The 26,225-nt window shown below is 42.2% G+C and overlaps 2 protein-coding genes across 13 annotated transcripts in view; one reads left to right on the top strand and one right to left on the bottom strand.

Moving 5' to 3' along the window:
• The window catches only part of LOC310792050 (cAMP-responsive element modulator-like), a 208,574-nt gene that overhangs the window by 149,427 nt on the left and 32,922 nt on the right, over nucleotides 1-26,225 (top strand). The gene's annotated exons all lie outside the window — the stretch shown is intronic.
• LOC310792041 (uncharacterized protein) overlaps nucleotides 1-26,225 on the bottom strand; it is a 152,867-nt gene that overhangs the window by 116,763 nt on the left and 9,879 nt on the right. For 4 of the 12 annotated variants that reach the window (XM_083653722.1, XM_083653729.1, XM_083653732.1 and 1 more), the window contains exons 2-15: nucleotides 24,456-24,562; nucleotides 20,554-20,688; nucleotides 20,132-20,251; nucleotides 19,904-20,026; nucleotides 19,676-19,798; nucleotides 19,451-19,570; nucleotides 18,115-18,234; nucleotides 17,612-17,779; nucleotides 14,655-14,774; nucleotides 14,430-14,549; nucleotides 13,927-14,094; nucleotides 7,042-7,164; nucleotides 6,534-6,701; nucleotides 3,332-3,454 (exon numbers count right to left, since the gene is read on the bottom strand). In XM_083653722.1, coding sequence (XP_083509848.1) covers nucleotides 3,332-3,454; nucleotides 6,534-6,701; nucleotides 7,042-7,164; nucleotides 13,927-14,094; nucleotides 14,430-14,549; nucleotides 14,655-14,774; nucleotides 17,612-17,779; nucleotides 18,115-18,234; nucleotides 19,451-19,570; nucleotides 19,676-19,798; nucleotides 19,904-20,026; nucleotides 20,132-20,251; nucleotides 20,554-20,669 — 1,712 coding nt within the window. In that variant the 5' untranslated portion in view covers nucleotides 20,670-20,688; nucleotides 24,456-24,562. The remainder of the gene's footprint in view (nucleotides 1-3,331; nucleotides 3,455-6,533; nucleotides 6,702-7,041; nucleotides 7,165-13,926; nucleotides 14,095-14,429; nucleotides 14,550-14,654; nucleotides 14,775-17,611; nucleotides 17,780-18,114; nucleotides 18,235-19,450; nucleotides 19,571-19,675; nucleotides 19,799-19,903; nucleotides 20,027-20,131; nucleotides 20,252-20,553; nucleotides 20,689-24,455; nucleotides 24,563-26,225) is intronic. The other 8 variants (XM_083653726.1, XM_083653730.1, XM_083653731.1 and 5 more) reach the window with 8 other exon arrangements.

Below are 26,225 nucleotides of genomic sequence, written 5' to 3'. Positions count from 1 at the left end.
GGACTGCACCGAGCAAGCACTGTCGCCACCTAATGAGTCCGTAAAATAGGTTATACACCTCCAATAGCTACTATAGTTGTACAGGAGCTGCGGAAGGCTTTGATCGACGTCCCACCGTCAAAAAACGCATTGGACGTCGAAGGACGTCCGTGGCATTCTACGTCACTATTTAATTGGACGTCGAAGGACGTCCATGGCATTCAATGAGTTAATGATTCGCTTCGGCAGGGTTCCCTACCGCTTACCCTCTCTCAAGCCTCTATCTCTTTGATCTTTAAGAAAGGTAAAGACCCGCTGAGCTGCCCTTCATATCGCCCCATTTCACTTCTACCGGTAGATGTCAAGATACTTGCAAAAATCACCGCTCTGCGATTGGACTCAGTTATGTCATCAATTATATCAGAAGACCAGACTGAATTTATAAAAGGCACATAAGAGGCACTTCTTTACAAACATTCGGAGGCTTCTCAGTATCATCCACACTTCGTCATCTCTTACTGAGCCAGAAATGGTCGTGTCTCTTGATGGTGAAAAAGCCTTTGATAGGGTGGAGTGGGCTTATTTGTTCTCCTCTTTATGGCATTTTGGTTTTGGAACTAATTTAATTTCTTTGATAAAACTACTTTATTCTTCCCCTCAGGCGGCAGTCTGCACCAATACTGAACGCTCAGAATTTTTCTCGCTTGCCCGGGGGACACGCTAGGGGTGTCCGCTCTCACCGCTACTGTTCGCCATCGCCATTGAACCCCTATCGATTGCGCTGAAGACCGAAGAAGGTTTGAAAGGGATCCAGAGGTGGGGCACAGAGCACAGGGTCTCGTTGTATGCTGACGACCTCCTTTTATATGTATGTGATCCCTTAGCTAGTATCCCACGTATCATGTCAGTTTTGAAATCCTTCGGTGCGATCTCGGGCTACAAACTAAACATTAAAAAAAGCGAGTGCCTCCCTATTAATTAACCGGCCGACATAATTCCATCTATGTCAAAACCTTTTAGATTATGCAATTCTAGTTTTAAATACCTCGGCATTCAAATCACTCGATCCATCCGCACATTACAGGATAAGAATCTGACTAACCTTACAGCCTCAGTTAAAGCAGACCTCCAAAGGTGGGATCGCCTGCCTCTTTCTCTGGCGGGTCGAGTCCAAACAGTTAAAATGAACATACTTCCGAGATATTTATATATTTTTCAGTGCCTGCCCATTTTTCTTCCTAAATCCTTTTTCATTACCATCGATGGTATTCTCTCTTCTTTCATCTGCGCGGGTAAGCACGCAAGAGCTGGCAAGTTGTTACTACAGGGGAACAGGTCCCATGGCGGACTGGGCTTACCAAACCTCATGGGCTACTACTAGGCGGCCAACACGTATAAGATCATGCTCTGGTTCACCTCCCCCCAAAGTAGTTGGTGTCAGATTGAGGCCATGTCATGCCCTTCTGCATCGCTTCAGGCTCTTGCGTGTAGCACCCTACCCGTATCTTTCTCACAATTCACTTCTAATCCCATCGTGATAAGCTCTCTTAAGATCTGGGCACAGGTCAGGCGTCATTTTGGTTGGTCTTCTTTACCTCAGGCGACTCCGGTTTGCAACAACCACCTATTTCTGCCTGCTAAGTCAGACCCTTACTATTCACTTTTAGAGGGAAGAGGTCTCCGCTGCCTGGGAGACTTGTATATAGACGGTGTGTTTGCCAGCTTCGACCAACTTCATACTGTTTTTAACCTACCCCGTTCAGATTTTCTTCGATACTTTCAGCTACGAAACTTTGGTAGAACCCACTCCCCTCTGTTTCCTCAAATCCCGTCTCCCAGTGGAATAGATCTACTGCTTAAGGCAGACGTCTTATCCAAGGGCCATGTCTCCTATTTCTATGATCTCCTCTCTCCAGTGAATGTGGTGGCCATCAATAAAAGCAGAGAGAGCTGGGAAAGAGAACTGCAGACCTCCTTCTCAGACAGCTTCCGGGAGGAAGCTTTGCGGGCCGTCAACTCTTCTTCTAGTTCTGCCAGACTTAGCCTGATACAGTTTAAAGTAGTACACAGAGTCCACTATAGTAAGGCCAAACTGGCTAAATTCTACCCAGATAAAGTGGTTGATGAATGTGATAGATACTCACAAGCACCTTGTAACTTGACTCATATGTTTTGGACCTGTCCCAAACTATCTGGTTTCTGGCACTCCTTTTTTGATATGTGTTCGGACATTCTGAAGGTGAGAATCTGTCCATCCCCTCATATTGCAATCTTTGGTAGACCACCGGACGAGCTCGATATGTCGGTCACCCAATCCAATGTTATCGCTTTTGCCTCGTTAATTGCCCGGAGGAAAATTATTTTTCTTTGGAAATCCCCCCAGCCACCTTCATTCAAAGCTTGGCTTGAAGACATTTTATTTTTGCTTAAATTGGAAAAAATTAAATTCAGCCTGCGGGGCTCCTCTGACAAATTTTACTCACACTGGAGACCGCTGTTCGAATAGGTAGATGGCCTTCCCCCAGACGACATGGCTCCATGGAACAAGGGCCTGGCCCTCCCAGGGATGGACGAGTACCTCACTGCCTGCCCACCACACTCACAGCCGCACAGTGTCCTTATAGCCTCATGAGACCTAAATAGGCCAATATGACCCAGATGCTTGCAAGTATAAACCCTGACAACTTGAGTTATTACTGTTTTCACTGTTATACTACCTCTTACTGTATGTACGTGTGTATATGCGTATATATATGAATATGTTTATGTATGTATATTATTATTCTTTCATTTTATTTATTTTATTTTATTTTACTGTCTTATTTTATGTATTTTTGTTTCTGTTGGAATGGGACTGGGTTGTGGGGAGGCAAATGAGGGTAGATGTGTTGGTTGTGATGTTTCAATGTAAAAAAAAAAAAAAAAAATTACACTTGTTATTGTATTGTAACGCCAATGCTCCCTGCTCAAAAATAAATATTATAAAAAATAAAAATGGCGCCGTCTGGGGTTATCGAATAAGGTCCCTTAATTAAGGCTACTTAGCTATTCAGCAATTATATTGTAATTTATTTCATTCCCATGTATGCTGCTCAGAAGAGGCTAATCTCAGTCAGCAGCTCTTCTCAGCACAGCGTCTCTCCCTGTCCTCTTGCGCCAACCCGTGCACACACAGGCAGGAGACTATTAGGTGCTCTGGTGACATTACTACTTCATGATAATGTTCATCCTTTAAGGTATCATATACATAGAGCACAGGCTCTTCTTACTGGGATTATGGTGAATTTGTGATGGTCATAGTGATTGGGACTTTTTTGTGTGACTATACCACTATTAGTAACAATCCTCTTACCTAGTATCTGAAGGTCCGGGTTCATTACTGAGGTCTGGATGTAGAAAACGTTTAGAGTGGTCACTCTTCATAGACAGACAGCTGGGTACTGGAGACTCTGCTCTCTGCCTGTGGTACTGACCTCTGGAAACACAAATGTTTTATACCATCATCAGTTCTACCCCTTCTTGGTTGGGACTGCGTATTGGCAAAAAAGAGGGAGGGGGGGGGGGGGTTAGAGACCAGAAAACCCTTGTGCCATAAAAATAATAATTTCCACCTAAATAAATATATGACACACAGTTTATTGATGTGCTCACCTATTACAATGGGTATTTCTGTATGTTTTCAAATATTTTCCTGTGCCAACAGGTTAAGACAGATAATTTCACCAACATTCACCATTAAAAATGTAAAAAAGGACAAAAAAAGACAAGGAAATTAATAGACCAGGTCAGGGTACTCGAGTAACCCGTTTTCAATGGTTTTACATGGAAAAAAACGAAATGGGGAAAACAAGTGTTTCCGTGTTTCATCTTTCCGTTTCAAACTTTAAAATGGAAAAAAGAAAAAAAAAAGAAAAAAAGCTTCACCGGCAAAAAAAAGAAAGAGCTAAATTAATGACGGGCCACTTAAAAACGGGCAGCAGGCTGGAGTTTGGCCACCCCTGGTATAAACAGTCCTCTTACTTTGTGTGTTGGGGGATCACTGCAAGCAGGGGGAGGATGGGAGGGGTGAAGAGTGGTATAGCTGGATGTCTGACTAGTGACTGCATTAGTTCAATTAATTGGATGCCTGATACTCATAGGCAAAAAAATAAGGGGGAGGAGCAAACACAATCTGCATGCTGGCTCACCAATTACATATACAATGCACTATGTGCCTCTTATTATTTTATTTTATTTTTTATCTTTTTATTTTTTTATACATTCATTCATTCATTCATTCATCACATCATTAGACACTGATGATTAAAATTAGTGTAAACAGTAAAACAGAATTCTAAGAAATTAGCGAGGGGGAAATGGAATTTGGGAAAGAATAAAACTGATTTCATAGGGCCCTTAATGAAATTAGTAGGCAGATATGCTTGGTTGGTGTACATGGCTTTTGGTGTTTTGCAGTAAAAGTGGCTCTCTTATTGACTTTGTGCTGCAAGTGCGGCTCTCATAAAAATATATACATATTGAGGATCACTGACTGCACTATAGCCTACTACCACATTGAGTGACCAACAAAGAAATCAGTGAAGTTGTCAATTGCATAAACATATAAGAACAAAATGACAGATGTACCGTAAAACTGCCAATAAGGGCCCGGGCGTTTATTATGCTAAATCGAGTTTGACCCCAGGCGGTTAAAGGAGACCAGGTGGCAATTGGAGTCAGGCGGTAATTTCTTTATTAGACGAAATTGACCCAGGCGATTATTAGTTTTTGCACAGAATTTCTGGTCAGCAAAAACGGAAAGTATCAAATTGCTTATTTAAACCAGTGAGATAGTACTTAGTACACACAAGAGGGTAGGTACAGGCAGTTTTGATTTTTGAACATGCTTAGTATTGTACTGTCTAGTATTGCCTTCATCACCATCATCATCATCCAACTACCAGTACGTTACAGTATCAGTTCATTGCTCTCCTCTTAATCCCTCTGCCGAACAGCCATACTGTAGTAATCCAGGGAATATAAAGTAGAATCCAGCAGCAGGAATAAAGAGGAAGGCCCTTGGTTTGGATGCAAGTAAAAACCGAGTGCTTTATTGCACACTCTGCACTCACTCTGACAACACAACATTCATTCCAACTTCCCGGTTTAAATACCGGTAACAACGTCCTCCCTGACGTCATCGCGTCGGCGCGCGGGCCGTCTGGGTAGTGTAGTGAATTAGACTGTCAATCTCCTTAGTGTGCGCAGTCACCACAATACCATATTTTAAACAAGTAACATTAGCCTACCGCTCACACATTCAGTTGTTTGTGTTTCATTAGTCTCGCTGGCCAGCCCATGGCCAGCCTCCTCTCCCTTCCGTGAGTAGGGAGGGGACGCTGACCAGCGAGACTAGTGTTTCATTGGAAAGTCATAGCAACGTCATTGTAGAATGCACGCTAACGTTAGCTACCAAACTAATGCTAACGAAACAGCACTGCAGCACTACTAGACAAACAAGCAGACTTACCAAATACGTAGACGCCAAGACAAGTTTCCAATACATGTCAGAATAAAAATTAAATATAAAACTGTCTGACAGGGGGAGAAAGAGCATGACTGACTGACTTCCTCCAAAACACACGTCATTAAGTACCGTAAGTGACTGAATTCAGTCAACACCGTAGGCCTAATGGAGGAGAAAAAACATATTTATTCTAATAACCGCTCCTGGCTGTTAATGGAAGACCGGCGATTATGTGCAAAATTGAGTTTGACCCCCTGCGGTTATTGGAGACTCGGCGGCAAACGATGTCACTTTACACTAGCTGGCTGTAAGTAACAATGTCACTTTCCAATAGCTGGCTATAAAGTACCAATGTCACTTTCCACTAGCTGGCTGTAAAGTACCAATGTCACTTTCCACTAGCTGGCTGTAAAGTACCAATGTCACTTTCCACTAGCTGGCTGTAAAGTACCAATGTAACTTTCCACTAGCTGGCTGTAAGTAACAATGTCACTTTCCACTAGCTGGCTGTAAGTAACAATGTAACTTTCCACTAGCTGGCTGTAAGTAACAATGTCACTTTCCACTAGCTGGCTGTAAGTAACAATGTCACTTTCCACTAGCTGGCTGTATGTAACAATGTCACTTTCCACTAGCTGGCTGTAAAGTAACAATGTCACTTTCCACTAGCTGTCTGTAAAGTAACAATGCCACTTTCCACTAGCTGGCTGTAAAGTAATGTCACTTTCCACTAGTTGGCTGTAAGTAACAACAAGCTGGATTCAAGTTTGAGGAAGGAAGGAACTGAGCTTTTTTTTTTAGAGGAGTAGTCTCTCGATTTGTCAATGTTGTACTCACATTTTCTCCAGAGTTGCTCATCACTACGTTTTCATTGGTCAATACATTAGGTCTAGGAAAATATTTGTTTAAATGCAGACAACGAATACATTTAAAACAGTCAAGTCAGTGAGTTTAAAGGAGTCAATAGAGTTAGTGCAGAATAAGACAGTCCTTTGTTGAGGACCCCTCTTTCGGGCTCATTTGGAGCCAATCCCAAAATGTTAATTACCGTCTGTTCTTGTTCCGTTGGGAGCGGCGTAGATGTTCGGTTGGAAGACCTGCACCTCCTCTGGCGTCCCCTCGTCCCCCTCCTCGTTTTCCTGGTTGGGACTGTGTATTGGCTAAAAAAGGACGCTGACGAACTTCCCTCTCACTGCCGTCAGAGGAGTCCATTTGGCTGGCCGTGGAAAGGACAGATGTGGATGTGAAATGTGGTTGTGACAGAACTAGACATGATTTCTCAGATTTTGCCTTTTCACAATCCATTACATCATTACATTTTCCATTGTATTACATTATCAGTTTTGAAAAAAAATGACCACTGAAAGGTATTACATATCAGTAAAAATGTTATAACAATGTCAGTCAGCACATTTTTTACATTATTGACCAAGTTATACATTATTGGGTTTTATTACATTTTTGATCAAATGAAGTGCAAATTGCATTACATTCTCAGGCGTTATTACATTTCAGGAAATTATTACATTATTGAGTGCTACGAACAATCCTCTTACTTTGTGTCTGAAGGTCCAGGTTCATTACTGACGTCTGGATGTAGAAAACCTTTAGAGTGGTCACTCTTCATAGACAGACAGCTGGGTACTGGAGACTCTGCTCTCTGCCTGTGGTACTGACCTCTGGAAACAGAAATGTTTTATATCATCAGTTCTACTAAAGTTCCCTCATCATTATGACTCAGGTTTTATCAGCTAGGCTGACAGTATAAATCAGGGGTGGCCAAACTTTTTTGGTTGTGGGTCGTGGGCCAAACAATATCAAGTGCGGCAGTTTTCAACCTGTTTAGACTGACAGTGTGTGTGTGTGTGTGGGGGGGGGGGGGTATAGACCAGACCAGAAAACCCTTGTGCGATAAAAAAAAAATCCACCTAAATAAATATATGACACACAGTTTATTGATGTGCTCACCTGTTACAATGGGTATTTCTCTATGTTTTCTAATATTTTCCTGTGCCAAGATAATTTCACCAACATTCAGTATTAATAGTGTAAAAAAAAGGACAAAAAAAAACAAGAAAATGAATAGACCAGGTCAGGGTACTTGAGTAACCCGTTCTCAATGGTTTTACATGGAAAAAATGAAATGGGGAAAAAAAGTGTTTCAGTTTTTCGTCTTTCCGTTTCAAACTTTAAAGGCCCATTCCGTCGGTTCTGGCGAGAAATAAATGTGCACAAAGTGTTTTTTTATTGGCAATGAGTGAATGCGCGTTGACGTAACTTAAAAATGGCGACCAGGGGCGTTTCTCTCCGACCAGCCGTTCAGAAGATACATGGAAATACCGCAGTTTCGAAGGGGTTAGCATTTCCCGCCACAGCTAGAGGATGTGACGTCTGCGCGTGTTCACGAGCTTGCCTCTTGTCCTAGACGGCTAACAGGAAATGGCTAACGTTACGTTCGTCACTAGCTGCTAGCAAAAGGAAACAACAACAGACTCAGAAAAAGTCCACACTAAATAAATAAATATTTATCTAATGAAGCCCGCTGGCCAGACAGCAGCAATGTGACCGACATCGGGGGGAAACTAGAGTCAGGACTGTGTTTTCGGTTCATGAAGGGAACTTGCTGCTTGCTAATGGATTTTCAAGATTCAAGATTTTTATTGTGACTCCGTAGTACAAGTATCTGACCACCTGGTCAGAAACTCTGCTAACATTACCGTCTTGTGTGAATTAATGCAACCCTAACGTTACTACCGTTATGCTTATGGTCATGGAACATTATTGTTTGACTGCAGTTAGCTGCGGTGGTGAGTGCCTATTATAACGTTAGCTTGATGCTATACGCGGCTAACTAATAGATTTAGCTATATTTATAGAAATTACCACCAGCCCCACTAATAACGTTACTGTCTTGTGTTGATAATGAATCTAACAGTCGGAAATATGCCTAACGTTAGCCTACTGTCTGTTATGCTTACGGTACATTGTTTGACTGCATGTTCAGTTTGGTCAACTCCAGGCATTACACGGTACCGTACATACAGGGGGAGGAGGCTATTTCCTGGCTTGTGCTAACGTGAGTATCCACTTCCCCGCAGCCAGCAGGCTCTGACTGCAGTTAGCTGCAGTGGGACTGCATATAGTAACGTTAGCTTGATGCTAATCGCGGCTAACTAATATTAATTTACATTTATAGAAATTACCACCAGCCCCACTAATAACGTTACCGTCTTGTGTGGTGAATTTAACAGTCGTAAATATGCCTAACGTTACTGTTATGCTTATGAAACATTGTTTGATTGTTCAGTTTGGTCAACTCCAGGCATTACACGGTACCATACATACAGGGGGAGCAGGCTATTTCCTGGCTTGTGCTAACGTGAGTATCCACTTCCCCGCAGCCAAGGCAAGCCAAAACACGGCCAAACATGCCACAATAACGTCCCCTAATTCATCCAGAATCCTTCCTGGGCATATCGAGGCTAATCTGACCGATAAATTGTCCAGGTTGCCGTTTTCAAGTGACTTTTATGAGTTAACGTTACAAAGCAACCAACAGCTCTGCTGTTGCCAGGCAACTGCTTGTGCGCGTGCGAGTATGGTGCCCGCGCGTCAGCTCGTTCACACGCTGCCTGCAGTTACTCTAACGGCCACCGGCGTCAGTAATAGTGAGTATTGACAGAATGGGCCTTTAAAATGGAAAAATGAAGAAGAAAAAAAGCTTCACCAGCAAAAAAAAAAAAAAAAAAAAAAGCTAAATTCATGACGGGCCACTTAAAAACGGGCAGCGGGCTGGAGTCCTCTTACTTTGTGTGTTGGGGGAGCAGTGCAAGCAGGGGGATGATGGGAGGGGTGAAGAGTGGTAGAGCAGGATGTCTGACTAGTGACTGCACTAGTTCAATTAATTGCAAGCCTGATACTCATAGGCTAAAAAATAAGGGGGAGGAGCAAACACAATCTGTATGCTGGCTCACCAATTACATATCCAATCCACTATGTGCCTCTTATTAAATTGTTTATTTATTTATTTATTTATTTATTTATTTATTTATTTACCGTAAATTCCGGACTATAAGCCGCAGCGTTTTTCCCGTTTTTTGGCCCCTGCGGCTTATATAACGGTGCGGCTTATCTATGGATTTTTTCAGAAAAAGAAAAAAAAATACAAATAAAATCTCTCTTTTTTAGCACTCTTTCTAACTATAAATCCACTTCTGTTTTAATTTCCTCTCTTGCCCTCTTTTCACCACACCGCGGACACTGTGTGCACTGTAAAAATAAACAACGGTGGTGTTGTGTTATGTTGTTTTGTTGAAATGTTACGGTAATACGGTAAATGGGAGCTTCCTCAAACAGCCATCTCTTTCCCGACAATCCCCTCTGTGCGTGACCACTTACATATGGTAATTACGGTAAGCAAACGGCCACTCGGCCAACAACTCCCTCCCCCGACTACCAGGAGAAAATCACAAACTTCGGCGAATTCACACAAAGGAAGATCAAGGAATATTCACAACAAGACGAGCAGTAGAAGCAACACTCTCACTTACCATGGGGAAGGTACGCAGAAATTCACACGACGCAGCTTTCAAGTTGAAAGCAGTCAATCTCGCATTAAAAGAGGGAAACAGAGCAGCCGCGCGTAACCTGGGCATCGATGAGTCAATGGTGAGGCGTTGGACGGTGCAGCAGGAGGAACTGTCTCAGTGCAAGAAGACCAAAAAGTCCTTCAGAGGTCATAAAAGCAGATGGCCCGAACTTGAAGATTCCCTTGAAGATTGGGTGTTGACCCAGAGAGCAGACGGCCGAGGCGTTTCCACGGTGCAGATCCGACTGAAGGCCAAAACAGTCGCCACCGAAATGAAAATTGAACATTTCATAGGTGGCCCATCTTGGTGCTTCCGATTCATGAGACGAAAGGGACTGTCCGTCCGGGCGAGAACTACTGAACAACTCCCTCCCGACTACCAGGAGAAAATCACAAACTTCGGCGAATTCACACAAAGGAAGATCACGGAATATTATAGGAGTGTGAAAACATCCACAATCACCAACGGGTTCCAAAACGCTGGACTGCTGCGGGATGAAGAGGATGACGCCGCCACAGCTGGCGCTGAGGGCCGTCAGAGGCTTCAGAGGCTGTTCGATGCCGACAGTGACGAAGAGGAGTTCGTTGGTTTTGAGTGACAATGAAGGAGAGAGGAGAGTGGTTGACGAAGCCACCCTGAACCTGTTCGTTTCCGACACTGAAGATGAGGACTTTGGTGGTTTCAGTACGCAGGAAGAAGAGGAAGACGAGGATTAGTGACTTGACTTCTCTGGTTACAGCCGTTTGCTGCACATATAGCCTATTGTTGTGTGATTTTGTCTGGGGATTAGTGACCTGACTTTTGTTTTGTTTTGTTGAAATGTTAATAAATGGGAGCTTCCCCAAACAGCCATCTCTTTCCCGACATTCCTCTCTGTGCACGAACCCTTTCATATGGTAATTAAACATCAAAACACCCGCGGCTTATAGACCGGTGCGGCTTATATAAGAAAAAAATAGTCAATTTTGGTCCCGCGGCTTATATACCGGTGCGCCTTATAGTCCGGAATTTACGGTATTTATTTATTTATTTATTTATTTATTTAGTTATTTAGTTATTTATTTAAACATTCATTCATTCATTCTTTCATTCATTCATTCATTCATTCTTTCATTCATCACATCATTAGACACTCTGATGATTAAAATGAGTGTAAACAGTAAAACACAGAATTCTAAGAAATTAGCGAGGGGGAAATGGAATTAGGGAAAGAATAAAACTGATTTCATAGGGCCCTTAATGAAATTAATAGGCAGATATGCTTGGTTGGTGTACATGGCTTTTGGTGTTTTGCGGTAAAAGTGGCTCTCTTATTGACTTTGTGCTGCAAGTGCGGCTCTCATAAAAATATATACATATTGAGGATCACTGACTGCACTAATAGCCTACTACCACATTGAGTGACCAACAAATAAATCAGTGAAGTTGTCAATTGCATAAACATATAAGAACAAAATGACAGATGTACCGTAAAACTGCCAATAAGGGCCCAAGTGTTTATTATGTTAAATCGAGTTTGACCCCAGGCAAATCTCATAATGACCACAGAAACTCCCGAATAGATGCTAATGTTTTTGTTTTTTTTCTAAATTCAGCATCAGACAAATTCATCTTAACAGGGACTTTCTTCTGTAAGATTCTGGCAATGTCACTTTCCAATAGCTGGCTATAAAGTAAAAATGTAACTTTCCGCTAGCTGGAAGTAACAATGTCACTTTCCACTAGCTGGCTGTAAGTAACAATGTCACTTTCCAATAGTTGGCTGTAAAGTACCAATGTCACTTTCCACTAGCTGGCTGTAAAGTACCAATGTCACTTTCCGCTAGCTGGCTGTAAAGTAACAATGTCACTTTCCACTAGCTGGCTGTAAGTAACAATGTCACTTTCCACTATAGTTGGCTGTATGTAACAATGTCACTTTCCACTAGCTGGCTGTAAGTAACAATGTCACTTTCCACTAGCTGGCTGTAAGTAACAATGTCACTGTCCACTAGCTGGCTGTAAGTAACAATGTCACTTTCCACTAATTGGCTGTAAGCAGTGTTGGGAACGTTACTTTAAAAAAGTAATTAGTTATAGTTACTCACTACTTGTTCCAAAAAGTAACTGAGTTAGTAACTGAATTACTCTATAATAAAAGTAACTAGTTACCAGGGAAAGTAACTATTTGCGTTATCTCCACCTTGAAAATGCCAAATTTTCATGGATTGCTAACGGGTCGAGGCCAGGCTTGTTTTTTATTTATTTTTAATTAATAGGTCCGGGGTCGGGCCGTTTCAATAATTCAATTAAATAATGTTGTATCAGCGTACTCGCTTGATTTTACACAGCGGAGCACAGTCAGACAAAGAGGAGGAGTGCACAGACACTCCCCCAGACACACACAGACCCTCACGTGACGTTAGTAGCTGTAGACAGCTCCCGAAGAGAGATAGAGAGAGAAACAAGCCGTTTGGGCCGTGTCCGTCCATGTACAGCGAGCGGACAGCTCCCGAACACAGAGAGAGAGAGAGAGAGTCAAATAGAGAGACAGACAGAGACGCAGCACGCGGAACAGAGAGGGAGAGAGATGTGTCATTATATAGTAATATTGGCTTCGGGCCTCGCAACGGGCTGGATCGGGTACGGGTCTGCATGCCACGGACCGGGGAGGGCTCGGGCCGAAATTTCAGGCCCGCGCAGCTCTCTACTCCGGACTCGCCATTTCTGCTGCTTCCTCGAATCTGTTTGGTGTGTCTGTGTGTGTGTGTGTGTGTGTGTGTGTGTGTGTGTCGCCCGTGTCCTGACTCCTGGCTCGTGTGTAACACTGGCTCCGATTGGCTACCATGAAACACATGACTCTGCCTTAGGCAATCATAATCGTTTATCTCGTTATGTTAACCCACCCGGTCTCCTCACTTGACAACACTAGTGTAGGCTACGGGTAGTTTACTCAATCATTTCATAGTAACGCACCGCATTTAGCGTTCAGTAACGATAACGCGTTGTAACGACGGAAACAGTAATTAGTTAGATTACCCCGTTACTGAAAAAATAACGGCGTTACCTAACGCCATTCTTTTAAACGGCGTTATTTCCAAACACTGGCTGTAAGTAACAATGTCACTTTCCACTAGCTGGCTGTAAGTAACAATGTCACTTTCCACTAGCTGGCTGTAAGTAACAATGTCACTTTCCACTAGCTGGATGTAAGTAACAATGTCACTTTCCACTAGCTGGATGTAAAGTAACAATGTCACTTTCCACTAGTTGGCTGTAAAGTAACAATGTCACTTTCCACTAGTTGGCTGTATGTAACAATGTCACTTTCCACTAGCTGGCTGTAAGTAACAATGTCACTTTCCACTAGCTGGCTGTAAGTAACAATGTCACTTTCCACTAGCTGGATGTAAGTAACAATGTCACTTTCCACTAGCTGGATGTAAAGTAACAATGTCACTTTCCACTAGTTGGCTGTAAAGTAACAATGTCACTTTCCACTAGTTGGCTGTAAGTAACAATGTCACTTTCTACTAGCTGGCTGTAAGTAATGTCACTTTAGTTGGCTGTAAGTAACAACAAGCTGGATTCAAGTTTGAGGAAGGAAGGAACTGAGCTTTTTTTTTAGAGGAGTAGTCTCTCGATTTGTCAATGTTGTACTCACATTTTCTCCAGAGTTGCTCATCACTACCTTTTCATTGGTCAATACATTAGGTCTAGGAAAATATTTTTTTAAATGCAAACAACGAATACATTTAAAACAGTCAACATTGAGTTTAAAGGAGTCAATAGAGTTAATGCAGAATAAGACAGTCCTTTGTTGAGGACGCCTCTTTCGGGCTCATTTGGAGCCAATCCCAAAATGTTAATTACTGTCTGTTCTTGTTCCGTTGGGAGCGGCGTAGATGTTCGGTTGGAAGACCTGCACCTCCTCTGGCGTCCCCTCGTCCCCCTCCTCGTTTTCCTGGTTGGGACTGCGTATTGGCTAAAAAAGGACGCTGACGAACTTCCCTCTCACTGCCATCAGATGAGTCCATTTCGCTGGCCGTGGAAAGGACAGATGTGGATGTGAAATGTGGTTGTGACAGAACTAGACATGATTTCTCAGATTTTGTCTTTTCACAATCCATTACATCATTACATTTTCCATTGTATTACATTATCAGTTTTGAAAATAAATTACCCCTGAAAGGTATTACATTATCAGTAAAAATGTTATAACAATGTCAGTCAGCACATTTTTTACATTATTGACCAAGTTATACATTATTGGGTTTTATTACATTATAATAAAGTGCAAATTGCATTACATTATCAGGCATTCTTACATTTCAGGAAATTATTACATTATTGAGTGCTACTAACAATCCTCTTACTTTGTGTCTGAAGGTCCAGGTTCATGACTGAGGTCTGGAGGTAGACCTTTAGAGTGATCACTCTTCATAGACAGACAGCTAGGTACTGGAGACTCTGCTCTCTGCCTGTGGTACTGACCTCTGGAAACACAAATGTTTTAGACCATCATTAGTTCTAGTAAAGTTCCTTCAGCATTATGACTCAGGTTTTATCAGGTAGACTGACAGTATAAACAGTTGTCTTACTTTGTGTCTGAAGGTCCAGGTTCATCACTGAAGTTTAGAGGGAATCCTTTAGAGTGGTCACTCTTCATAGACAGACAGCTGGGTACTGGAGACTCTGCTCTCTGGCTGTGGTACTGACCTCTGGAAACACAAATGTTTTATACCATCATCAGTTCTACTACTTCTTGGTTGGGACTGCGTATTGGCAAAAAAAGGAAGAGGGGGGGGGGGGGGGGGGTGTTCATAGACCAGACCAGAAAACCCTTGTGCCATAAAAATAATAATTTCCACCTAAATAAATATATGACACACAGTTTATTGATGTGCTCACCTATTACAATGGGTATTTCTGTATGTTTTCAAATATTTTCCTGTGCCAACAGGTTAAGACTAGCTGGCTGTAAAGTAACAATGTCACTTTTCACTAGCTGGCTGCAAAGTCATGTGACTTTCAACTAGTTGGCTGTAAATAACAATGTCACTTTCCACTAGCTGGCTGTAAAGTAATGTCACTTTCCACTAGCTGGCTGTAAGTAACAATGTCACTTTCCACTACTGGCTGTAAAGTAATGTCACTTTCCACTAGCTGGCTGTAAAGTAACAATGTCACTTTCCACTAGCTGGCTGTAAAGTAACAATGTCACTTTTCACTAGCTGGCTGCAAAGTCATGTGACTTTCCACTAGCTGGCTGTAAAGTAACAATGTCACTTTCCACTAGCTGGCTGTAAAGTAATGTCACTTTCCACTAGCTGGCTGTAAGTAACAATGTCACTTTCCACTACTGGCTGTAAAGTAACAATGGTACTGTCCACTAGCTGGCTGTACGTAACAGTAGCTGTGTTTCCATTACCCTCAGAAATGTGCAAACTCTAAATATCGCAATAAAAACCGGGTAATGGAAACACGTAAATTTTGAAAAACCTCCTAAATATCGCAAAAAGTTGTTGCGCTCTCATGAGGTGGTTTTTCAGAGGTGTCGATATAGCAGTATATCGCAAAAGTGTAATGGAAACACATTTTCCTCATTTGCACGTCATGTGACCCATACCAGTGACCAAGATATTACATAGAACATAGAAATACAATAATTGTCATTCAATCATCATTCATGCTGTCAGGACTGTAGCCTACTGTTGACCAACTTGCATCTATCCATGCAGCCGCAAGGGGTGAGTTCAACTTAAGACGCAAATCATATGGAAACCTATTTATACTAAGCCTGGTGGGTCTCTGTCTGTAACATGGTGTCATTCATTCACCAAATAAAATAAAATAAAACAATTACAAAAACAGTTTTACCGACTCATACATCCATTATTACTAGGGGTGGGAATCACCAGATGCCCACGATACGATACTGAAACGATACTTGAGTCACGATACGATAGTATTGCGATACTGCGATATTTTCGATATTGCGATATATCGATATTGCGATATATTGAATATTGCGATATTTCGATATATTGCGATTTCTTACATTTTCAACTACAAATGATGTCCCCAAAGGCAAACTTTGTCATCATCTGATTTATATAAGAACAATTTTTCAGTCTGTACATCTGACTTCAACCATTTTATTGCAGCAACATTGTCAAGTAGACATACCAACAACTTTCATAAAGTCATGTCATAGTTGCATGCACCTGACAAACTGAACTGTTTGTTACAGTCTACTTACAGTCCACCTTAACTGGATGTGTGTGTGGACTACTGTACTTATGTAGTTTTTGCAACTTCACTTCACTTACACAAAACATCTTGTGCAGCCCATTCAGTAACTGGGGAATTTGTAAATTACTGTTATGACAAAACTGTTACTGTTAAAACAAAATGAAAATATGCTACCGTTTGTTTACTGCTGGCCTTGGAACTAAAGTTAATAGTAGCCCGGTGGCCTGGCATGGCCTGCAAATTTTTTTTTTTTTTTTTTTTTTTTTTTTTTTTTTTTTTTTTGCAATATCGATACTTGGCGTCCAAATATCGATACAATATCGTCAGGCAAAATATCGCGATACTGTGGTGTATCGATTTTTTCCCCCACCCCTAATTATTACACGTTTAAATGCTGTTTATCAGGATTAATAGGCGATTTATGTTGTGGGCCCATGGGATTGTTGGTAATATTTTGGTCAGGGTTAGCCTACTATTTTGGTCACTGGCACCATCTACTGGATGAAAATGGAACATGGATCGATGATTTGTTTTTTCGATGTTTTTTCCGAGCTGCCTTCGTCTTGTTTAAAATAGTCACGGCAGCAGCAACCGAAATCACAGTGCCAAAACCAAGGAGGTTACGCAGTAGGCCGTCCATCTTCCTTAAAGTGGAGTCTTGCGAGAAGAGATTTTACGAGATTCTACGAGATCTCGCGAGACGGGACTTCAAACTCAACTTCAATGGAAATGCCTGCAAGTCGCAATTGTACTTTTTCAAAATTGTAGAAATATTGCAATTATTTTGCGAAAAACTGTAATGGAAACACAGCTACTGTCACTTTCCACTAGCTGACTGTAAAGTAACAATGTCACTTTCCACTAGTTGGCTGTAAAGTAACAATGTCACTTTCCACTAGTTGGCTGTAAAGTAACAATGCCACTTTCCACTAGCTGGCTTTAAATTAATGTCACTTTCCACTAGCTGGCTGTAAAGTAACAATGTCACTTTCCAATATTTGGCTGTAAGTAACAACAAGCTGGATTCAAGTTTGAGGAAGGAAGGAACTGAGCTTTTTTTTAGAGGAGTAGTCTCTCGATTTGTCAATGTTGTACGGTACTCACATTTTCTCCATCACTACCTTTTCATTGGTCAATACATTAGGTCTAGGAAAATATTTTTTTAAATGCAAACAACGAATACATTTAAAACAGTCAACATTGAGTTTAAAGGAGTCAATAGAGTTAATGCAGAATAAGACAGTCCTTTGTTGAGGACGCCTCTTTCGGGCTCATTTGGAGCCAATCCCAAAATGTTAATTACCGTCTGTTCTTGTTCCGTTGGGAGCGGCGTAGATGTTCGGTTGGAAGACCTGCACCTCCTCTGGCGTCCCCTCGTCCCCCTCCTCGTTTTCCTGGTTGGGACTGCGTATTGGCTAAAAAAGGACGCTGACGAACTTCCCTCTCACTGCCGTCAGAGGAGTCCATTTGGCTGGCCGTGGAAAGGACAGATGTGGATGTGAAATGCGGTTGTGACAGAACTAGACATGATTTCTCAGATTTTGTCTTTTCACAATCCATTACATCATTACATTTTCCATTGTATTACATTATCAGTTTTGAAAATAAATGACCCCTGAAAGGTATTACATTATCAGTAAAAATGTTATAACAATGTCAGTCAGCACATTTTTTACATTAGTGACCAAGTTATACATTATTGGGTTTTATTACATTATAATAAAGTGCAAATTGCATTACATTATCAGGCATTCTTACATTTCAGGAAATTATTACATTATTGAGTGCTACTAACAATCCTCTTACTTTGTGTCTGAAGGTCCAGGTTCATGACTGATGTCTGGAGGTAGACCTTTAGAGTGATCACTCTTCATAGACAGACAGCTAGGTACTGGAGACTCTGCTCTCTGCCTGTGGTACTGACCTCTGGAAACACAAATGTTTTAGACCATCATTAGTTCTAGTAAGGGACTGTTCGTTATTTATGAGAGGTGGGGTGTGGTGCAGAAAGGGGGAGGGGTATCAAATATTTTTTTGAGTACTGGGGAGGGACTTGTGTTTTTTATTTTGGCTTTAGGGAGGGTTATACAACTTTCATTTTTTGTATTTTGTATATATTTTTAAATGCGTTTTTTCGTTCCAAAATGCGTGTTTACTCCCCTATTTATATCTATGGTTTACCTGTATGGTGACTGGACTCCGCTCCAGACCGCTCGCCGCTCAATACAGATTTCACCCCCTCGCACTCACCGCTCCGCTCAAAAGAATAAAAGAGATAAAAAGGCCAGGGTGTTTTAATTTGAGTTTAAACGCCTGGGCAATGGGCATTGCTCACTACAAATAACATGAGCTCAGCAGAGTCGGCTGCATGCTCGTTTCTCTTCCTTCTCTCTTGCAGCAGCTGGCAAGAAAATAGTGGGCGTGCACATGAAGTAAGCCAAGTCTTATTGGAGGCTGGAGCGGACATCACAGTGCATCAGTATCACTCATCCAAATAACGTTAAATCTGCAAGGGATATATATAGCACCTGGATTACATACATGTTTCACATAGGGTTGTGTTTTGATTTTTATTGTTTTATTTTGTCCAATATTGAAATGTTCTACAATTGCATGTTGTGCTAACATAACATAACATGCATGCTGGGAGATTTCACATGTGGCTCAATTAGCCACGCACCGATGCATTCTGTTTCAAACATGTTGTGATTGAAACTGGAGCGGTACTGAGCGGGTGATCAGCTTTATAACTAGGAGATGAGGCCGTTATTGGGCTGGGTACTAAACATTATATGCCCCCCGCCCCCTCTCTCCCCCGATGTCATAGGGCGCTATCAAACGTAGCCAAATCATCGGAAAAGGTCATATTTTCTTCAGTAGCCTACTACCTTTGGTGTGAATATGATAAAGTGTGGTTATTTATGGTGGAGGGAGGGTCATGCATTTATCTCAAGTCACTCAGGGAGGGACATGGAAAAATATTTATAGATCTGGGGAGGGTGAAGGAAAAAAACGAAAACAAAGTCGCCCCTGCACCATACCCCCGCCCCCCCCTCATAAATAACGGACTGTCCCTAAAGTTCCTTCAGCATTATGACTCAGGTTTTATCAGGTAGACTGACAGTATAAACAGTTGTCTTACTTTGTGTCTGAAGGTCCAGGTTCATCACTGAAGTTTAGAGGGAATCCTTTAGAGTGGTCACTCTTCATAGACAGACAGCTGGGTACTGGAGACTCTGCTCTCTGCCTGTGGTACTGACCTCTGGAAACACAAATGTTTTATACCATGATTAGTTCTAGTAAAGTTCCTTCATCATTATGACTCAGGTTTCATCAGGTAGGCTGGCAGTAGAAACAGTCCTCTTACTTTGTGTCTGAAGGTCCAGGTTCATCACTGAGGTCTGGAGGTAGACGACCTTTAGAGCGGTCACTCTTCATAGACAGACAGCTCGGTACTGGAGACTCTGCTCTCTGCCTGTGGTACTGACCTCTGGAAACACAAATGTTTTATACCATGATTAGTTCTAGTAAAGTTCCTTCATCATTATGACTCAGGTTTCATCAGGTAGGCTGACAGTAGAAACAGTCCTCTTACTTTGTGTCTGAAGGTCCAGGTTCATCACTGAGGTCTGGAGGTAGACGACCTTTAGAGCGGTCACTCTTCATAGACAGACAGCTCGGTACTGGAGACTCTGCTCTCTGCCTGAGGTACTGACCTCTGGAAGCACAAATGTTTTATACCATGATTAGTTCTAGTAAAGTTCCTTCATCATTTTGACTCAGGTTTTATCAGGTAGGCTAACAGTATAAACAGTCCTCTTACTTTGTGTCTGAAGGTCCAGGTTCATCACTGAAGTTTAGAGGGAATCCTTTAGAGTGGTCACTCTTCATAGACAGACAGCTGGGTACTGGAGACTCTGCTCTCTGCCTGTGGTACTGACCACTGAAAACAAATGTTTTATCGTATAAAGTTTAGAGCAATGACTCGTCATAGACAGATAGCTGAGTGCTGCCTGTGGTACTGACCTCTGGAAACACAATGTTTTATACCATCATTAGGTTCAAGACAGTACAGTTCCTTCATCATTATGTACTTGGCAACATTCAAGTTAGGTAAATTGTGACTGAGTGTAATAACACATTTCGAAACAAAAGTTTGATAAATATCATTAGTGCTAGTAAAGTTCCTTCATCATTGTGAATCAGGTTTTATCAGGTAGATTTCCAGTATAACAGTTGTCTTACTTTGTGTCAGGTTCATCACTGAGGTCTGGAGGTAGAGCCTGGTCACTCTTCACAGACAGACAGCTGGGTGCTGGAGACTCTATTCCACCCTCCTCTTCCTCCACACACACACTCATCTTCTGGGCTTGAGCCAGCCTGAGAGGAGAAACACACACGCGCGTGCGCGCGCGCGCACACATGCGCACGCACATGCGCACACACACACACACACACACACACACACACACACACACACACACACACACACACACACACACACACACACAAGGAGGTTTAACAAAAAACGGTGACATCTTTAGAATAAAGTGGCTTCAGTTTTTATTAATGAATCTAAAAATACAGCATCATCGATGTATGCCTCCACCAAGTGCACCAACAAGTCAGCAGTCTACATCATGTCTGTCCAGACTCATACACGTCAGCAGTCTACATCATGTCTGTCCAGAATACTCTACAAGTCAGCAGTCTACATCATGTCTGTCCAGACTCAGACAAGTCAGCAGTCTACATCATGTCTGGCCAGAGTAGACTCTACAAGTCAGCAGTCTACATCATGTCTGTCCAGACTCAGACAAGTCAGCAGTCTACATCATGTCTGTCCAGAGTAGACTCTACAAGTCAGCAATCTACATCATGTCTGTCCAGACTCAGACAAGTCAGCAGTCTACATCATGTCTGTCCAGACTCATACAAGTCAGCAGTCTACATCATGTCTGTCCAGACTCATACACATCAGCAGTCTACATCATGTCTGTCCAGAGTAGACTCTACAAGTCAGCAGTCTACATCATGTCTGTCCAGACTCAGACAAGTCAGCAGTCTACATCATGTCTGTCCAGAGTAGACTCTACAAGTCAGCAGTCTACATCATGTCTGTCCAGACTCAGACAAGTCAGCAGTCTACATCATGTCTGTCCAGACTCATACAAGTCAGCAGTCTACATCATGTCTGTCCAGACTCAGACAAGTCAGCAGTCTACATCATGTCTGTCCAGAGTAGACTCTACAAGTCAGCAGTCTACATCATGTCTGTCCAGACTCAGACAAGTCAGCAGTCTACATCATGTCTGTCCAGACTCATACACGTCAGCAGTCTACATCATGTCTGTCCAGAGTAGACTCTACAAGTCAGCAGTCTACATCATGTCTGTCCAGACTCAGACAAGTCAGCAGTCTACATCATGTCTGTCCAGACTCATACAAGTCAGCTGTCTACATCATGTCTCTCCAGACTCATACAAGTCAGCAGTCTACATCATGTCTGTCCAGACTCAGTCAAGTCAGCTGTCTACATCGTGTCTGTCCAGAGTCATACATGTCAGCAGTCTACATCATGTCTGTCCAGACTTATACAAGTCAGCTGTCTACATTGTGTCTGGCCAGACTCATACAAGCACAAATACCTTGAAGCCCACAGCACAGTGGTGTGGTCAGTCAGCCATTATGCAATGGTTGGGAGTACCTCAACACCACGGCTAATAGTTTTCGACATGGAAAATGGTCCTACCCCTACCCCAAAACCAACCACATCCCCAAACCACTCCCCCTACCCACCCCTCGAATCCCGACTCTGTATGACCTTTCTATCCCTAGCTACGGCCCCTTTCCCTAGCCCCGTCCCTTTCCTGACCCGTAGCCTCCCGCCACTTAGACCCTAGAGTCCAGGGTCAGTCTACAGCACCGCCTTTTCCACCAGTTGTTGTCAGACATGTCAGCTTAATATAATGATTTGCTCAACCACAATTAAAATAATGACATTAGCAAAAGAAAGGCATTGAAACGATTTTGTGAAGTAGTAAGCGAGGAGATCCTTCTCCGTACTTCAACGCCTAGAAAAGCCCACACCTTTCTGTCTCTTATGGAGAATGAGGAGTTTTCAGCTACTTGCTTTTTGAGCGATGTTTTCCATCATTTGAACAAACTCAACACAGAGCTGCAGGGCAGAGATAAAACAGTATCACAGCTTGTGGAGAAACTAAATGCGTTTCAAACAAAGCTCACACTTTTTTCTGCTGATCTGCATCCAGCAAAAATGCTCAACTTCCAAGCAAATCAGGCCTACAAATCACAGAGGTGGTGACTGGATTCATAGTCGCTGAAGACCAACTTCGCCACACGGTTTGATAATTTCAATATCCCCAATGAAGTGATGAGATTTGTGAAGGACCCTGGTCCCTTTCTGTGTGAATGTTGAGGCAGAGTTCACATCAAAAGCAAAGGAGATGGTAACGTCATTGAATGAGGCGTCTTTACAACTCTAACTCATTGACATTCAGTCATCAGAAGACCTGCGACAGTCACTCAGGTCCTGAAAAGTTCTGGACTCATGAAGTCAGCCACGAGACATTCCCTCAGTCAGGTGGTCTTGCACTTTTTATCCTGACAATGTTCGCCTTTACATACACCTGTGAATCATCATTCTCACACATGAATGCCATCAAAAATCATAATCGTGAATCCCTCACTCACCAGCATCTGCATCGCCCTGAAAACATATACACCTGACTCTTGCCAGGTCAAAGAAATTACATTTCTCTCATTAGATGACAAATGTTGGCTAAGTACACATGTTAGGTAACATGTATTTTAGTCAACTTAGTAATAAGGATTGATTTTTGAACAGGTTGCATGTTTCATTTTTAATATACTGCAATTGTACTGTGCACTTTGCACTATGCAACTATAGACTTAATGTAAAGTTATTGATGTGGTATATGGCTCACTCACAGATTATTCAATTATTTCATGTGTGTGGACTTATTTGGGGCAGTTTATTTAACAGTTTTATTTATAATTAAGAAAAAGAGATGGAGAAAAAATAGAATGAAAAGCTCTGATTCTATTCAGTCATCAAATCTTACTGTAGCAGTGTTTAAATGCTTTTGTAGGTAGAACAGAGGAGCACTTTGATGTTTCTGAGAACAACAATTCACCTCTTTCCAACACTGGAAATATGACTGTTTTGTTTGCAGAGTGGTGTGCACTTTATTGGATGTTGTCTGTTAGTTAAATGAGTGAAATTCTGTCTTGCCCTTGAGTTGCACTGATATGTTTTGAATGAATGAATGAATTCATTCATTCATTCATTCATTCATATGTTTTGATCATTCTATCCAATACTATTCACTCATGTTTAGTTGTTTTTGTTTTGTTGGAAGTTAGTTGGAAGTGTTAGTTAAATGAGTGAAATTCTGTGCATGGCTCATCTGGACTGATAATTTAGGTGTCTGATGCTGCTGCAGAATGAAAAGCCCTGCTTGTATTCAGTCATCATCTCCTTTCATTAGCAGTGTTTAGCCAGCAGGTGGAGCAGGGGAACAGTTTGCACTTTGTTTCCTTAGCAGTGTTTCTGTTTTTAGCCAGCAGGGGGACAGTTTGCACTTTGTTTTGTTGTTGTGGTTGTTGGCATATAGTTTTCTGTTAAAGGAGTAAAATTCTAAATGTTATATGGCTCACTTGGACTGACTTCTGAACATGGTGGAAATTGCAATTTGAATGTAGAAATGGCTTGGGCCTATGTGTCTTGGTCTTGATACAATACAATGCACTGATGTTGTTATGCATTTACAAAATACAATATACACTCCTAAAGTCTGTTGTACTTTTCTCTATGTTTAGCTGTTAACGTGATTATTCATTTGTCAAGCCATATTTCTCTGGTCCCTCATTTGGGATCATTTTCATGAGCTGGCCCCCATTCTAAGCTAATAGAATAGCCCTGCACTAGTGTTTGGAGTCTTTGAGTCATTGTACCTCTCTGTCTCTCTCTCCCCCTGTAACACTGCATTATGTAATAACAGGACCAAATGTAGTAGCCTATTTGAATGTGAAGGCAGTCGAATAGACACTAAACAACTGACTCACAGACTTTACAGTCAAATAATACAAATGTAAAAACTCACCCTGCCTCGATCGTCCTCAGCCCGTTTCCTCCTCCTGCTGTGTCTAAAATGGAGTCTGCTAACTGCGACACACTTCACTTCCACTTCCACTCAGCAGTTTGCTCCGCCTGAATGGGGAAGTGTTGTCGTGGCATAAAAGATTGATATTGGGATTTATGAGTCGATATCAGTTCCTTCAAATTACTATTCGATATCAATATATCATCTTTTTTAACCCAGGCACTATGTTATGAACTGTTGAGTTAAATCCCCCCCCCCACCTGTGTGTCTGTGTCTTGTTTGTCCATTATTATTATTATTATTATTATTATTAGGCTATTACCTCTCTGTCTCTCTCTCCCCCTGTAACACTGCATTATGTAATAACATGACAACATGTAGACGCCTATTTGAATGTGAAGGCAGTCGACCCCGTTCACTAGACCAGAGGTTCTCAAATGTTTTTCAGCCAAGGACTCCTTACAAGATAGAAAATATCCCGCGGACCCCCTCATTCTGATTTGTGATTTTGGGCTAAGCTTAATTGTTTCCACGGTAACATGCTTTCAGGGCCCGAAATTAGAGCCCGCCACCCGCCAATGGCGGGCATATTTTAGCTTTGGCGAGTTAGGTTTGGCGTCTCTCCGCCACGTGGCGGGTCGCAAAATAGTCGTCATGTAATATTAAAACTGTGTGTAGCCGCCTGTGTCTTTTTCCGACTGTTAAACGCTGGGAGTGCGCTGGGAGTGCGCTGGGGAGCGCTGATCCTCCCAGCCACAATATACAGTACAAGGAAGCAGTCTGAAATTAATGTTAGTTCAGTGCGGTAGTATAACACGAGTGCTTCCTGAGGCTGTTTCATTCTAGCTCTCCCGTATAGGCTACCAAACGTGACTCTGGAATGAAATGCAGTCTCAATTTAGCGGAGGTAAATTGACAGCCTAACGTCGGGCGAATCAATCAATCAATGAATCAATCGCTCGCACTTGTCTGGGGCGGCTTTAGCTCAGGAGGTAGAGCGGGTCGGCCAATGATGCAAGGGTTGCAGGTTCAATCCCCGCTCCCTCCCAGCTGCTGTCGCTGTGTCCTTGGGCAAGACACTTAACCCTCCTTGCTCCCGATGGTGTGTAGGCACCCTGCGTGGCAGCCTGCCGCCATCGGTGTATGAATGGGTGAATGAATGTAGACTATCTACTGATTGTAAAGCGCGCTATATAAATGCAGGCCATTCACTTGTTGCCGACACTTGTATGATACAGTATATATGAGGATATCATAGTTATGTGTGTTTTGGTGCGCAGCTGGCTAATACGAGTGCTTTGTGAGACTGTTTCATTCTGGCTCTGCCTTATAGGCTACCAAACATGACTGGAGTGGAATGGAATGCAGTCGTCAATTTAGCAGAGGTAAAAAGCGTCTTTTAACCTCTGCTAAATTGACAGCCTACATCGGGCGAATCAATCAATCAATGAATCAATCGCTCGCGCTTGTTGCCGAGCTCGTATGATGAGGAGATGAATCAAAATGCTTACCACCAATAAAGCCGGAGCCGAGAACGAGTGCAGGAGAGCTAACGCAGGTGCCAGGTGTGAGTGGGAGAGAAAGGTGCGTAGCCCAAGTTGTGCGCTGTCTGCAGTGCACTGAGACTGTCGCAGTTATTACTTTTAGCTGCGTTGTTTTTTTTACAACAATTTAAGCTCAAGATTGACTTGACATGTATTGATAAGATTGACTTGACATGTATTGATTAATCAATCATCAATCAATATATTTAAATAATTTGCTTCAAAT

This window comes from Poromitra crassiceps, assembly GCF_964638095.1.
Source record: "Poromitra crassiceps genome assembly, chromosome: 17".
NCBI lineage: Eukaryota > Metazoa > Chordata > Actinopteri > Beryciformes > Melamphaidae > Poromitra > Poromitra crassiceps.
This window is presented reverse-complemented; position numbering and strand designations above follow the sequence as displayed.